Source organism: Cervus canadensis, chromosome 11 (genome assembly GCF_019320065.1).
Source record: "Cervus canadensis isolate Bull #8, Minnesota chromosome 11, ASM1932006v1, whole genome shotgun sequence".
NCBI lineage: Eukaryota > Metazoa > Chordata > Mammalia > Artiodactyla > Cervidae > Cervus > Cervus canadensis.
The window spans coordinates 55,576,197-55,593,250 of record NC_057396.1 but is presented as its reverse complement, the minus strand read 5'-3'; the positions used below and the strand labels follow the sequence as shown (position 1 = coordinate 55,593,250).

Here is a 17,054-nt window from a genome sequence, read left to right as displayed (position 1 = left end):
AGTGGTATAAGGACATACGCATTTGGGGGTGGGGAGATTGACCATAAAGTATTATTATGTTATTAATAACTGCAAGCCTTTGTTGATATTCCTCATGTACAAGGCACTGTGGTGTTCTGTCAACATCAATTATCTCATTTAATCCTTACACAAGTGGGATGGGAGAGGTTGTATTATTATCTGCACTTTGTAGATGAGGTGACTGATGCCTGTTCGAGTGGTGGAACCTGGATTAAAGAAAACTGGTTTTTCCAACTCCTCTAATCCTGAATCAAGTCAGAGGGGTGGAAGGCCACTGAATTCAGAAATACTTGATGAGTGGAAATTTGAAAAAAATGCCTTGAGATGAATGAATGATGCAAGCAGCTGTAAAGTGACAACATTGTTATTGTGGAATGAAGAGGGTGACAGTGAGAATTAAGACCTAGCATTAGTGGAAAGGTGGACTGAAAGAAGAACCATGTGGGTCGAGAGTGGAGAGAGGAAAAATAATTAAGTTACGATGAAAGTAGACAGTGCTGAAATGATAGCCAAAGAAAAAGGATAGAAGGATCTTTAGTGAGAAGGAGATTTAACAACCTGCCCCATGACTTCTCCTTGGAAATTTATAGTCGCTTTGGTGCTTTATATAATGGCTGGCTTGCTTGAGGACAAGAGAAAGTGTATGTAAAGGAAATACTCAGTTTGCTCTTTATTATTTGATTCTTTTTATTTTTCTCCCATGCTTGTTTCCCTTCCTTTTTCCAGGTGAAGTGGCTTCTTCTGCATGATTTTAGCTGAAGGATGCTCTGCATTTCCTTGATTTCTATGGAGACCTCAGAGCTGGGCTTGCCCCCCCACTGACACCTCATCTTGCATCTACTCTACCTCTCAAGGTCTTTGCCTCTACAGCTAGCTCAACATTGCCCCTAGGTCCAGGAAGCCTGTGATGAACTTCAGGGGAGAGCCGGGAGAGTCATCCTAGGTTTTGAGTGGCAATGCCTGGACATACTTCAAGTCACATGTTAACATGGGTCAGGCTGTCACTAGAAGGCAAGTGCTAAGACTTAAAGGCTTATTTGCATTTTATTTAAATTTCATGGACTGAGCTTTGGACAATTTCCATGGCAGAAAAAATATATTCCATTCTCTAGGCACAACTGCCGGCGGTCGGCTACTTGCTGTCGTTGAAACTTGCAGCATCAAGACCAATGACATCCTAGTTGTATTTCCAGATTTGAACATCCACCCCAAAACAGGTGTTTTGGAGACCCCGACATTTTCTGACTTTTACTTGAAAGTGCCAGGCCATCTCTCCAGAGGAGCCACGCTCTGGAGAGCAACGTTGAGTCCCCGAGAAGAGAGAGCATGGGGCGTGCTGATTTAAAAACAGAAAATGCAAAGTTGGACTGAAAATATCCTTCGTCTTCCAAGCAATCTGCTTAAGGGTTCCAAACTTACCTTAATTTGGTGAGAAAAGAATCTGCCCTATTTTTCTTTCTTCTTCTCCAACTGGAACCAGCCATTTCCCCAAACCGCCACCATGGAGGTGGCAATGGTGAGTGCCGAGAGCTCAGGGTGCAACAGTCACATGCCTTATGGTTACGCGGCTCAGGCCCGGGCGCGGGAGCGCGAGAGGCTGGCTCATTCGAGGGCGGCTGCGGCTGCGGCGGTGGCCGCGGCCACCGCTGCGGTGGAAGGCGGCGGGGGGTCTGGAGGGGGCGCCCACCACCACCACCCATCGCGCGGGGTCTGCACCTCCCACGAGCCCCAGAGCGGCCGGGGAAGTCGGAGGAGGCGGCGACCGCGCGCGGAGAAGAAGAAAGTCCACCACCGGCAGAGCAGCTTCCCTCACTGCTCTGACCTGATGCCCAGTGGCTCGGAGGAGAAGATCCTGCGGGATCTGAGTGAGGAGGACGAAGAGGAGGACGACGAGGAGGACGAGGAAGAGGAGGGAAGGTTTTATTACAGCGAGGAGGACCACGGCGAGGAGTGTTCCTACACCGACCTGCTGGCCCAGGACGATGGAGGCGGCGGCGGCGGCGGCGGCGGCGGCGGCGGCGGCTACAGTTCGGTCCGCTACAGCGACTGCTGTGAACGCGTGGTGATCAATGTCTCGGGTCTGCGTTTCGAGACCCAGATGAAAACCCTGGCCCAGTTTCCCGAGACTTTGCTGGGGGACCCTGAGAAGAGGACTCAGTATTTCGACCCTCTGCGCAACGAGTATTTTTTCGACAGGAACAGGCCTAGCTTTGATGCCATCTTATATTATTACCAGTCAGGGGGCCGCCTGAAGAGGCCAGTCAACGTCCCCTTTGATATCTTCACCGAGGAGGTGAAGTTCTACCAGTTGGGGGAGGAGGCTCTGCTCAAATTTCGGGAGGACGAGGGCTTTGTGAGAGAGGAGGAGGACAGGGCCTTGCCGGAGAACGAATTTAAGAAGCAGATCTGGCTGCTCTTCGAGTACCCGGAGAGTTCCAGTCCAGCGAGGGGCATAGCCATCGTCTCCGTGCTGGTCATCCTCATCTCCATCGTCATCTTCTGCCTGGAAACCTTGCCGGAGTTTAGGGACGACAGGGATCTCATCATGGCCCTGAGCACGGGCGGGCACGGTGGGTTGTTGAACGACACGTCGGTCCCCCACCCGGAGAGCTCAGGGCACACGATCTTCAACGACCCCTTCTTCATCGTGGAGACAGTGTGCATCGTCTGGTTTTCCTTCGAGTTTGTGGTTCGCTGCTTTGCTTGTCCCAGCCAAGCCCTCTTCTTCAAAAACATCATGAACATCATTGACATCGTCTCCATTTTGCCTTACTTCATCACGCTGGGCACGGATCTGGCCCAGCAGCAGGGGGGTGGCAACGGGCAGCAGCAGCAGGCCATGTCCTTTGCCATCCTCAGGATCATCCGTCTGGTCCGCGTATTCCGGATCTTCAAGCTCTCCAGACACTCCAAAGGCCTGCAGATCCTGGGCCACACGCTCCGAGCCAGCATGCGCGAACTAGGCCTCCTGATCTTCTTCCTCTTCATCGGGGTCATCCTCTTCTCCAGCGCTGTGTATTTCGCGGAGGCAGATGAGCCGACCACCCACTTCCAAAGCATCCCCGATGCATTTTGGTGGGCCGTGGTGACCATGACAACCGTGGGCTATGGGGACATGAAGCCCATCACGGTGGGGGGCAAGATCGTAGGGTCTCTGTGTGCCATTGCAGGTGTCTTAACCATCGCTCTGCCGGTGCCGGTGATTGTCTCTAACTTTAACTATTTCTACCACAGAGAGACGGAAAACGAGGAACAGACGCAGCTCACACAGAATGCAGTCAGTTGCCCATACCTCCCTTCTAATTTGCTGAAGAAATTTCGGAGCTCTACTTCTTCTTCCCTGGGGGACAAGTCAGAGTATCTAGAGATGGAAGAAGGAGTTAAGGAATCTCTCTGTGCAAAGGAGAAGTGTCAGGGGAAGGGGGATGACAGTGAGACAGATAAAAACAACTGTTCTAATGCGAAGGCTGTGGAGACCGACGTGTGAATCTCGCTCTCCACCCGCCACTGCTCGCTCCCCCCAATCCCAGCATCTCCAAATATATTTATGCATAGAGAGTGCAGTTATGAAAATGATATATGCAAATGAATCCAATGCATACAGTAGTACACCATTTAATGGTTATACATGGCATAATTGTTACTAAACTTGTATTACATATCAAATAAATGATACATCTTGGAGAAGAGGGAGGCTTAAGTAGGAGCAAATCTATCTTTATATTTTTATTAGAATGCAAGAATTTTGCACATTAACTGGAAGAGATGTTAAAAGTAAAGACAGTTCCGTAGAGAGAGAGTGTGTGTGTGTGTGTGTGTGTGTGTTTGTGTGTGTGCTGCGCGTGCGCATATGTGTGTATGTACAAGTAAATTGTCAACGTTGTTAGTATTCGTGCAGTGATGGGAAAAGTTGGCATTTTGAAGTATTTACTATGTAAGAACTAATGAATTTGAGCAGTTGTTTATCAGTGCTTTAATAGCATTTCATGTCTTTGGATTCCATAGCTGTTGTTTTTTAAAAATTGTAAGAATTACTATGTAGAAAAAAAGAAAGTGAATTATTTAATAGAGTATAGGTCACAATTTTATCTCGGATTTAATTAAAGTTTATTTTTAACTGGAAATTAACTTTTAAAAAGGCTGCAGGGGCCTTTAGAAATTGATTATATTTTATTATTAATTTTGGGAAGATGTGACATCAAATGCCTAACAATAATGGAAGAAATGGAATCAGAGAAACTGCAACAAATTTTGTTCACAGTTAACAGGACTGGAATTTTCTTTACTTTTTTTTTTCCTTTGCACTACTTTATATGCTGGAGATTGAGAGAGACTTCATACTGTGAATGTTTACAAATGTAACAGTTCAATGACAATCATTGGAAGAATGATTTCTTAGTCTTATTTTATTGTTCTCTTATTTTCTTTGTGTAAGACAAATGGTCACACAGATAGCAGCACATGATTCCCTTCTTTTTTTAAATCTCAATAATTGATCTGCAAAGGGACTATGAAGTCAAATTTAGCAACTGAATCTTTTGAAATTGGTCTGTTAACAATGATGCTTCTGAAACCATACTATTTTATATATTCTTCTGCCTTTAAAGCCAGAATAATTTAACCAAAGTTAATGCATGCACTGAAAGAATTCTTGAAGAAATAAGATGCCCAGCAGCTACAGTGATTATGGCTTAAGAGCTTTGTATTAAATGTGTGACATAAATGCTAGATTTACTAAGTTTATTTATTTGTGTAGCGACTTAAGGGACAGAATGTGGGGATTCACCTCAGAATTCAGCATTCTATTTGCTCAAATTGATATAACAGAACTGGTGTCAAAACATTTGCTTTCCACATCACCATCATTATCATTTTTATGAAAGGAATTTATGACACTTAATAACTGAATTTAACTCACGACAAGGTGTTCTAGAATGTGAGGTAACAGCTAGTGATGTGACTTACATTGTTAAGTCATCAAGAGATGTAGCTTAGCAAACTCAGAATGCATAAGAGGGCTTATTCTCCAATATTTTAACTTCTGTTCTTTATAAAATGGTTGTTCTGAGGTCTGGGGGGAAAATGCTATGAAAGTTATCTCAGCACATAATGAACTCTGACAACTGTGAACTTTAAAAAAAAAAAAAGCTGGAGTAGCTTTTCTCAAGCCTCATAACCCCAGGCCATCATTTGCTAATAACATAAATCTTATCTCTCCTTTAATGGTACTTAAAATTCAAAGTAAATGCAATGTTGGATTTAAAACCCAAGTTTTATCCCCTTCTCTTCACCCCTTCTCCACCACTATAGAGGTACACCTCTCAGGAACACCTTTGGGAGAATGAAAAACAGCGGCAGTAGGGTCTATGGGGGTCGATTGTGCAGACCAGAAATCTCTAGTGGACAACAGAGAGTGACAGAACAAGGAAATGCCATCTTGTAACAAGACTTCCAAGGTGGCATTTTAATATATTTTGGATTTAGAGCAAAAAACGTAGCAAACATTAGACTAGGGTAACACTGTTCAGGTTGGTCACCGTGCACTTGGGCAGGTTTCTCTGTGCATCTCTGCCCCTCCAGTTTCCTCTTACTGAAAAAGAGGGCACACAGTGCATTTGTTAATGTCACAGAGATTTTACAGAAGGCAAATGAGAACATGTGAAAACTCTGAAATGCCAAGTTCCGTATAAATACCTGATGTTACATCTACAGTGCTTCATGCTCCTCTGGGAGAAAAAGAGGTTTAGAACCCTTGAGTTACATGCTTTATTAGGATATTGTAAAAATCATGGATAGGTTCTGTAATTTTGAGCTCCTTACAAGCAGTTGATTTGCAGACACAAGATAGCTTGTCATTGAATGATTAACTTTAGTTTCTTCTCTTGGGGGAGGATCCCAGGCTTGTTGTGGTATAAAAAATTGGCTCTGTGGACAAGACACCATGTATCTTTTGCTGTACCCAACTAGGTCAGATTATTTCTTAAAATAGTTTAAATGTTCTGTGGCATTGGTTGTTTATTGACCATGCTATAATAGCAATAGCAATGATTTGGCTGTTGAGAAAATGTATTTTGTTGGTTCTACAGCATCTCCTTTTTAAATCTGAAAAGTTACATTAAATTGTATTGATATATATTTGAGTTGGTAATTCTGAGAATCCAGAATTTAGGAAATTCTGTAATATAGTCATTTAGGGACCTTAGGGGTTGTTTATCTTACATGGTTTTCTTAAGGGTCAAGAAGTGACAGCAGGGGCTTCCAAACCAAATATTACTAGGTTATCACTAAATGTTTGTTTGTGCTTTTTTCCCTGCAAGACGCATTTATTTTTGGATGTCTGGATCTTGATTCCACACTAGGAAGGAAGCATTTTAGCCCTCAAGACTTGTATAGGAACACTTCTGTGTGGAACAGTTCCCTTATAGAGAATGTGTGAAGGTAGATTCCTCAGTGCAGCTGAGTATTTTCTTTCCAAATCACAGCTAGACAAAGTTCTTTAGTACCATTTGTGAATGTTCTATACTAAAATATGCTTCTAGGGGTTATTTGTAACTGATTTAGCAAACGATATATTCTTCAAGGCCACCATACATATTTGATTGTAACATAAAAGAAAGATGACCCTATTTAGAGATTTGAATTCTTGGGATCTGGGATTCTTTTGTTGCTTTTTAGATGATAATAAATGTTACCAAAAGTAGAATGTTTGAGGGTTATCCTAATCAGAGTCTTTTCAAGGGTAGATGCATTGTTCTCTTTTGCAAATCCTTGGGAAGGAAACAGTTATGCATAACAGTTATGGGAGAGACGGGGGATTTAAATACTCCTTTGATCTTCTGTGAAAAGGGAGCTTGTGGGTTCCTGGGGTGTGACAGCTGGTTTAGGGGTCCAGAGTCAACTTGTTGACGGTAGGCACATCATTTCTAGTCCCTGATTCTCAGGTTTTTGTTTTTAAATGTACAGTCAGCTGACTAGGCTACATATCAAGCTAATTTAGTGTTTTCGTCAATTCCACAGAATGTTGGTGCTGGAAGGAATTAAATGATAATGTAGCCCAATCAAATGATAGTGTAGCCATCAACTCATACCAGCCTTGGTTTTATAGTTAAGTAGGAAGAACAAAACAGTTTTAAAATCTCCCTGTTAGGTTAAATGCAGAACCAGGAGTTTCAAATTTAGCTTTAGAGTGTGAATTAAACCAAATAAATTGGGTTTATGTTGAAGCTATTTATTCTAGCAACTTCTAAAGCAAAGAGATTCACTTATTAAAAAATAACTCCTCAGTCTCCAGTTGAATACACATGGTGAAAGTTGGTAAGTAAACATTTTGATTTCTTGCTTTGTTATAGTACAGTCTTGTCAGTAAACAGTGTGCAAACCTGTGCTGGGGATCTCATTTTATGCTTAGACACATGTAGTGTTTCACAAGTGTTGCTGCTTTCCTTGTCAAATTTGTTTTCAACAGGATCGCTGAAGCTCTGGAAATCTTTTCTTTAAGCATGTATTGAAATAGAATTCAATATAGGATTAAGAAATACCTAAGGAAAATACTGAGTTAAATACATACATATATACTTTTTTCCCCGTTTTTTTCGAAGTCAACGTTAACCAGTGGAAAATTATTTTTAATTGCATCGGAATCATAAACATTAGCACCTCCATGTCCTAAGAGAATCAGGCAGGGTTGTTGATTTTCAGATTGTGATACATTTTCAGCACTAACATTGCAGCTATTCCTTGGTAAAGTGGGAAGTAAATACACCTCAGTTCAGTTCACATTTGTAAGTGAACGTGTGATGTTCTTATGCGCACGATGCAGAGTGTAACATCCCTCTTTATATGTTTTTTTTATTGATACAGTTTAGAATGATTACGGGTTGTCATTCAGTGACAAAGGGGCCTGTTCCAGGAAATCTTCCTGACCCAAAAGCCATTTTGAATTCTGCAAGGGACATTTGGTGTGAACAAAAGGTACCTCTTGGTTTTCCTGCCTGAAAAGAAGCTTGACTCAAAACACAGAATTCCTCAGGCCAATGTTTCCACCACTACAGGTTAGAAGACAGTCCTACTTTCTAGTACGGAGATCCAAAAGATCTGTTTGAAAGAAGGTTGATGGAGTGGTTTGTGTTTAAGGTTGAAGGGACCAGACCTGTTTACTCAGTAAATGGGAATATGTACTTTTGAAATGTGAATTAAGATTAAGATTGTGATATGAGTGTTATTTCTGACTTGGTTTTCTGTTTCCATAGCCTCCCTAATTTCTCATAGTGTCTTCCCAAAGTACGCTAATACATATTAGACCATATGACCCAATTTGAGGTTCAGAAAATATGTTTACTTTATTTATGGGTAAATAACTTAATCCCAGAGTATGAATTAGGTGATTTGAAAAACAGCACATACTGAATAAGTGGCAGCTCTAAGTGAGACCCTAGCACATCCCCTTTCAGGCCTGTTGGTAATACTATGTGGAATTGATGTATAAGGCAAGTGATGTGCTAAATAAGAAGTTTTGCTGTCATCTAGGAAAGAATAGTTCCATATTCCTTTGTCATGGTGTTGCTGATCTGAGATTCAGTTTTTAATCCATTTTCTATCATTGGTATCTTTGAAGGAGAATTTCTATCTTGAGTACTAGGAACTAAGTGATAGTTGACCCACAGATATTCAACTTTTGCTTCCTGACCTGCAAGTTATCTATTGTATAGATTTTCCATAGCTAGTTTCTCATTTGAGGCTGGCTTTCAGACTCAGAACCACTGTCTCCCGTTTAACAGCCAGTCTAGAAATGCAAAATCATAAAAAGAAAACAATGCAGTCCAAAGAATAAAAAAGTATACAGAATTCAGAAAGCCAAGAAAAACCTAACTGGGAAGCCAAGTCTTTTGTTCAGATCAATGTGTCACATACGTTAGAGTGAAATACGAAGGATTTAGGGGTATCCTTTGTCATGGCTTCTCACCACTAGCAGAGATAACTAAGTGGTGACTGTCATGGTGGATGACCTAAAGCAGAGATAAGTTGCTGGAAGAATATACATTGTGAACATTTTCTGCGAAGACAGTGGAAATCCCAACATACGTTTGTTGTTGTTCAGTCACTAAGTCATGTCCAACTCTTGGCGACGTTATGGACTGCAGCCCGCCAGGCTTCTCTCTCCCTCACTACTCCCGAAGTTTGCCCAACTTCATGTCCACTGAATTGGTGATACTATCCAACCAGCTTATCCTTTGCTGCCCTCTTCTCCTCTTGCCTTCAGTCTTTCTCAGCATCAGGGTCTTTTCCAATGAGTCAGCTGTTTGCATCAGGTGGCCAAAGTATTGGAGCTTCTTTAACAACTTACTTTAACAATAATCTTAATAGTAATTTGTAGGAATAATTAATAACCATGGAAAATATGCTGTCTTTTTCCAGTTTTTGGTATTATGTGGAAACACACTTGGATTGTTTTTGATGATTCTGTAGACCAGAGACATATTTTTAAAGCCAAAGAGCATGAAGGCATTTTTACCCACAGTAGGCTACTTGCTATTGAGGGGTTGATCAGTCACCTCTTAAATCAGTCAAAGTACTTAAATAAATAGCCCCTGTGGATATCACCTAAAGTTGTGTCAATGCTGAGCCAAAGAATTATGTTCGTTTTAGCATAATTAGATTAATATATTCATATGTTTATATATATCACATGTTTCATTTTCTGCCTTTATTCTGGCAAAAGATATAAGCAAATGAATGGGCTGAGGCACTAAAGGAAACTTCTTAATGTGAAATGACAATGTGTAAATATCATGTGTTAGGGAAATGGTAACACTTAAAGATGGAAGAGTCTTCATACTCTACGTTGGATTTTTATGCCATACAACCACTGTAGTATTAGGGTTAAACTCTGAGACATTCCACTGGGTAAGATGTGGAGTTCATTGTCAGGCAAGGTGTTTATATTTTATGGAACATTGTAAAATGTTTATTTTACTCTTCATGGACATTATATAAAGGATGTATATAAACTGGACTATGTGGAAACTGGACTATATGGCTCCATAGATCTACTCTGTGCTCTCTAGAAATAGATTGACTTGAAGCTATTATCTTTCTGCATTTTTGTTGTACCTGTTGTTCGTCCGTAATTCTCTTAGGTTCAATTATAGGAATAAAAGTGTCAGATTATTGTTTTTTGTTTTTGCTTTGGTGAATGTTCCAGTATCTTTCAGCCTCTGAGGGCACACACATATAAAACTGGAAAGTGGAAAGTTCTGTATCTCTTGGAGACCAGGCCTATATTCTCTGAACTCTCTCAGTGATAGAGGCCACGTTTGTTAACATGGACGAGGCATGCTATTCTGTTTATAAACTTAGTTCACTCATATCTGAATAGACTGGTGATTCTCCTCCCTGGAGAGCGCTAACGGTGTTGATGGCACCTGAGTGAGTCTTTTTTTCTCCTTCAGTTGGTAGGGATCATGAATCAAATGAGGCTTTCATTTGCTATCAGACATGGTAGGAAATAATTAATGAAGCTCCCCCTGGACTGAAATCTATCGAGAGGTGGTGGAATCTCTAGGGATGTAGTAAGATTTTATATTTATGTGTTTTTTGTTTTTTTTTTGCAATTTCTTGTCAGTGTCTTATTGGCATTACTATTGGAAGATAGATTTTAGTTTCTTTTGATAAGAAAATAGAGACTGTGAGTTCTACATTATTTTTATTAGCTTCAAAAGTATCTCTGATTAAATACTTTTAGAAATTAATTTGAGATTTGGAGATTGCAGTATCTATTTAGAGCCATTTATTTGGAGGGAGAATTATCCTATCAATAATGATTCATTTATTCAGATTTTGTGGGAGGATAATGTTTTTCTTCCCTTTATTGTGTCTTTTCCACACTTTATTTAAATTTATGATTATAGTTAAATTGGTGGATATAAATGTTTATCTTCCAGCAGACCAGGTGAAATGGTTATGAGTGACTAGAGAATGACAAGAATGTTTGATGATCTGTTTTGCAGCTTTGGCTATTAAATGATCTAGAAACTGATTTCAGTATATTTGAAACATGACATAGGGAAGTGTATATATAACATAAAACCATCTAGATGACAGAGAAGGAGTGCTAGGAATAAATTTTCCTTCTGAGTTTAGAAATCTCAGAGTTCTTGACCTGTTTCTTCCAGATCTGATGCAGCCAATGAGAAGCTAGTAAACTGCTTTTTTTTTTTTTCTTCTTGCTGTAGCAGCAGGATATAAGAAGGATGGGAACGAAGTGGGAGCTAAGGGAGTGAGAGGGAGGGGGGCAAGGGACAAAGAGTTATGCCTAAATGAAGTCATTAATTGGATGGCAAAAATAGCTAGGTCAGTCTAAACATCACTTTGTTTGATAGTGCTGCCTACTAATATGTGTTAACCCAAGATGTACAGAAAAGTGAATTTATCACTTGGTATTGGTACCAGACTTAGTAGGCATGTGTTTGTATAGGTCGCAATACCCTAATTTCCTTTGCTCCTAGTCTTTGAGAGCACTCACATTCAAAACCATAAATCTGTTGCTGAGAATTAAAGCTATCTGTCTTATTAAAGATTAAACTCACCTTTCCCTTCAGAGCAAGGGATTCTTTCACGTCCTCAGACGATTACCACTTGGGCAATTACTATATTTCACAGGGAATAATTCCCTCCTCTCATCTCACTCCCTCATCCTAATACAGAATGTTATTGTGGTAGGGTATTAAAACCAGTACAGAATTAAGCAACCAATTGAAGCCCTGGGAGTGAATGTCACTAATACAGAGCTGAATGATGTGTTTATGTTGGTTATTGCCGGTGTGCAATTCTTAGAGGAATGGAAAAAAAAATCATAAAATCTGTGCAGCAACAAAATTAGAACTCCTTGCTGCTGTCATATGCTCCTTGCTGATTTAGCTGCTGCTCATCCTCAGAGAAGAGGTGTTATTTCACTACTAGAATTCACATACTTCACAAGCTGCAAGGCAGTGTGACAAACAGTGGAGAAAGGGTTAGATTAGACAGATGAAGATGAAGTAATGTACAGTATTTTAAGGTGAGAATCGTCTTGTGTCACCAGAGTATATTTACGCACTCAAGGGACTAAATTGACTCTTTGGAGGGGAAAGCTTGCTTAGAATTACCGTTTCTTTTTTGTTTGTCCATGGTATCACTGTTGGAGATCAGTCTAGCATGGGATAAATCCTGCTGTCATTGCTAAAATAAGCTGAAAATAACATGCTGGAAACACTTTTTTTTGTTTGTTTCTGTTATGAAAAGCTGTAGTTACGTTATAAGCTTTGCAAGAGAGATTAGAAAGTCATTCAACTTTCAAAAATTTTACCACATTCCTAAAGAATTTGAAAAGGAAATAGAAGATTCTAATATAAGTTCTAACCAAATATAAACTGGTTCTGGATAAAGTGTTCAAAGCTTTCCTTTTTAGTTTCCTCTTTGAGTTTTCCCCCTCAGTTATTAGGCCTGTTGCTTTTAAACAGCAGAGATCCAACATGTAAAATGCTTGCCACCCCCACTCACCTTTGTTTCAACAAAAGCCCAAATTGGGAATGCTTCTGCCACCCCAGGTTCACAGATTTCTCAGGGAAAGCTTTTTTTTGTGTGTGATCCAGGTAGATGTCTTCCCATTTTATAAATCAGGTCATGCCAGTGCATACCCAGAAAGCTTCTATGATCACCTGCAATGTGAGACTATTAGGTTCAGTTATTATGGTAGGTTATTTTCTGCCTATTACTGAACAGCTGGGATTTTAGAAACAGCTGGATGATTAGTTGTGTATTTTTCTTTTTTTTTCACCCAGATGCTTTATTACTGTGTAGAAACAGCCCCAGTGTGGAATGAGCTGGGAGTATAATAGCAAAAATCTTGATTTGATGCCACTGTTGTTATTAGGAACATAATCAAGAAAATTAAGGGCAAACAGTTTTGACTGTTGTTTACTTTAAAAGCATGTTGTTAGAGGCAATGCACTCATTTCCATTCCTGGACAAAGCAACTGATTTACCAACTTTTTAAATGGCTCTCGCAATAGTCCTCAGGCTACTGAAGCTCTGCTTTGGCTGTTACATTTTACTTGCTTAAGGGGAAATGTCTACACAGGAGGAGACATCACCTGAGTTTTCCATTCACTGTTGGCAAGGGGAGCTGACAGAGCAGGCAGGCTCCGTCCTCTCACTCACCAGGGTCTATTTTTAGGTTGGTCCCTTTGTGACTAACTTCAGCCCTGACTAGAGGGGTTGAAATTCGAAGACAACACAATGTTTTATTATGAGCATTTGCAGGTTTATAAAACTGTTTCGAATTGTGAAAGGGACACATTTAATTCAGGCGCTGTTTGTTGGTTCCTCATCCAGGGCTAAAATTAGAATAACTTCTTTTCTTTCACCAATTATTTTTTTTCAAAAGAGGTTTGTTAAGCTCGCATTAAGTGACTGGGCTGTGCTTGCATTCCAGTCTCTAAATGGACTAACACTTCAGAGAATCACAGTCTACGTAGAAAGATTTTTGAATTATGGAAAGATTTGTTTTTCTAAATAACAGGATTCTTGCTTATTATTACTATTACCCCATCTCTTCCCGCTAGAATCTATATGCGTGACTTGGTCTGGTTTCTCTTTAGAGAATAAATTCCCAGGGTATCATATTTTATTAATACTTTTTATAAATTATATCTAGTGTCTATAAAGTGCTTCCATTTCTATAATAGCTTCTGTTTAAACTGCATAGTAAATGGGACCAGATTCAACTTGCCAATTTTTCAGGATTCTTGCTCATATAATAACAATTTTCAGTGCTTTCGAACTGTAATCACCTCTACAAAGAGTATTTACTTATTTTAATTCCCAGAATTTATATTTCTTCTATTTGATAACATGTGATTATTATAACTCAGGAGGAGAAAGACAAAGATTTGATGGAAATAATAAACATCTGTGAAACAGTAAACAATAATTGTATTTTTTAAATTCCAAAGTAGATTTTTTTTCTAGGACCATGGTTCTTTTGTTGCACAAAAAACAGTTGTTAGGCACATCTGTATCTTCCTTTTTCCTTGGGAATAATATGAGTGTCACTGATGGTGCATTTTCAAATTTTGACTTGAGTAAAGACCTGAGTTCTTTGAATAAATATAAAAAAGATTGTGCTTCTTGTGGACTAGCTACCTAGACAAGCCAGATGAGACTGCGTCAATTACATATCTAAGTCAGGGCAGTTGAGGCCGCTGTTCGGAATTTTTCTGAGATGCCTTCTGTCTGCATTGCTTAGATCACGTAAGTGTTTGCTCAAATGTCTATTTGCTTTCAAGATGCTGTCTTGATTTCTTTCTCTTGGAATTAAGGCTGTCACATTTGAAATCCGGTTGTAGTAACATGTTTAGCTTTCTATATCTAGCTTTAACTTCTTCAGAACAACTCAAACTTCTATGAGATTTATCTTCAGGAACATCCTTTTTTATTTTCTGAGTGTTTCAGAACATACGGTAGAGACCCTGGATTTTAGTCTTCATTCAAGTCAAACAACCATTATCTTTAATTGAAGCTGCTTCTGATTTGAAGCCAAAACAACTGGTTGGTCAGTGAAAGGAAGGAAAAAAAAAGAAGCCAAGTTGATGTCTGGCATTGTGAAGTCACTGATTCAATTCTGCCTCTTAAAAGTCATTAGTATGAAACGCATCCTAGATTCTTTTTAAATTTGGGGAGTTTTCAAGTACTCCCTTCACAATTTTTCCTGAAAGCATTTGCAAACTTTTAAAAGGTATAGTTTAGCCTAAATAAGCAAATACTCAGCTAATATTTGACGATTTTTAGCCAAATAGCTGAGTTGCTCATTATTTACTGTGACGAAGGAGAGGACTGTTACAATTTATTTTAAACACATTAGGTATTGGAAATGAAAATACATATATTTATTTATAATTTCTGAAAGAGACTGAAGGTAACAGCAAAATGTTTTGTCTGGTTCATTCAGAAGTCCTTAAACAGAAGCCAATTGCACTGAAAATATATCAGATTTATCTATACCTAACTAGAGAATGTAATTTAGAAATAAGTAGATTGTATTTCTGAAATTTTAAAATAAATTCATATTATACAACATTACCTATATTTAGGGCCTTTGAAAAAACACACTAAATAGTCTTAATGGGTGTGTGTGAAAGTTCTCAGAATAGAGTTTGACAATTTAAAAGCCTATTTCCCTGGAAGAGCTATATGTTTGCAGAAGAAAAGTTGCTTTATGTACACATTTGAATATAAATATATGACTCTAATTTTAACTTTTATTTTAGATCTTTATCTTAAATTTGGTTTCATTTTTTCAGGTATCAACTGGCTGGTTTCTGTGACATTAAATGATCATTAATTATTTGTTTCTGTTAGAATAAAACTTTACCTTAAAAATAAGAGGGACTAATAATTTGTACAGATTGACCCCTAGAGAATTAGTACATAAAACAAACATTTCTTTTTTCACTGCTCATGTAGAGGCATTTCTCAGTAATTGTGTTTTTCTGCTTTTAAAAAATTTGAGATTCACATTATTTAACGAAGTATTTATTGCAATCTACTCATGCTCTTTATCAAAACCTTACTATTTGCCATAGGAGAAATAAACCTCTTGGCCCCCATAGAGTAGTTTTAAAAGCATCTTGTAATAAAACTCTCACCAGAAAGATGGTTCCACGGTAGATATTCAAGGACAGTATTATAGGCAGCTCTAAGGTCATTTAATGGAAAGTACAACCTAAGTGATTCAGTTTCGCTTAAAAAAAAAAAAAAGGAGCCTATATTCTTATCAAGTTGACTGTTACCATAGCTCCAATGTTTTAAATCAGTGGATGGTCAAGTGAAAAATTGGGGGTGAGGTATAGATAGTTTTGCTATTAAATGAAATAACATTTTAATTTTAGTTCCATTCTTACCTCTGAAAACAAATTCTAATTATAGGAGATGCTTAGTTTTCTAACTGGCAGATAACAAGAGCAAGAAGTTCAAGTAAGATTAATCAGAGTAAGCAGAATTTGCTTTTTGTGGTGTTTATGCTTGTGGCTATAACACAAACTGATTATCTTATAATGTGTATCATTTGCATGTTAATATCATCATATTTTAATAACTTCCAGGGGAAGTTATAATTAATAATTTCCAGGGAAGCCTAGGTGGTAAATTTAGGCTGTGTGCATTGCAGCCAACTACCATTTAGCAGATGCACAGACGTGGTCATAGAGTTTGCCACTGTCCACATCACTATTAGTACTGTAAACATATTTGTGCTGAAAGCTTATTTTTCATTTCTTCCTTAGGTTCTCGGAGAAGAGTGTTTGATTTTTATTTAATTTAAGAAAATCTTTATTTTTTTAGGAGAATGTATTGACTCTGTCCGTGAAATGGAGATCATGTGGCAATAGAGTGTGGGAGAAGTAGTTGTGTGTTTTTCATAGTTTTGGCCACTTAGGTTGTCTGTTCATTTCCAAATCAAAACTTACATATGTTTTTCCTTGATTGGATAAAGTGGTTGATGTCTGCTTCTTATCCGTGTGAAGTGGTTTAAAAGAAAGTCATACACAGCTGAGAAAAGAGTCATCATTTGTGTTCATACTAGTGGAAGATAAACTTCATACTTAAGCCTGGCTTGTGCTACTACTTAATGACATGGGAAACTCAAGGGGGTGTGGTGTGCCCCATGCAGTCCAGCAAATTGTAAGAGGTTCTGGAATCATTTGAATTGTGCCTCTATGTTGATGAGGTTGGCCAAAGTATTTATTCATTGCTTTTGTAGAGGCTATGCAGATGCTTTCATGTATTTTTTAAAAGTACTATTGAAGTCTGTTTATTTCATGCTTATATTTCAGAGTATAATATGATGATCACATGTAACCACGAGGGCATATGATCAATAACAAAAAGAATAGTAGTTACATAGTTAAGGCCTGGGGAGTTACTTAAAATATTTTTTTAAACTAAAATAATATAACCCTGTTATATTCTCAGTATATAGAATAGAGAAAAGGTGAGGG

General features: G+C 38.8%; 1 protein-coding gene across 3 annotated transcripts in view; it reads left to right on the top strand.

Annotated features, from left to right (window-relative positions):
• The window catches only part of KCNA4 (potassium voltage-gated channel subfamily A member 4), a 224,565-nt gene extending 219,816 nt beyond the window's left edge, over positions 1 to 4,749 (top strand). For all 3 annotated transcript variants that reach the window (XM_043481925.1, XM_043481926.1, XM_043481924.1), the window contains one exon: positions 748 to 4,749. In XM_043481925.1, the coding sequence (XP_043337860.1) occupies positions 1,523 to 3,508 (1,986 nt within the window). In that variant the 5' untranslated portion in view covers positions 748 to 1,522 and the 3' untranslated portion in view covers positions 3,509 to 4,749. The remainder of the gene's footprint in view (positions 1 to 747) is intronic.
• The last annotated feature ends 12,305 nt before the right edge of the window (positions 4,750 to 17,054 follow it).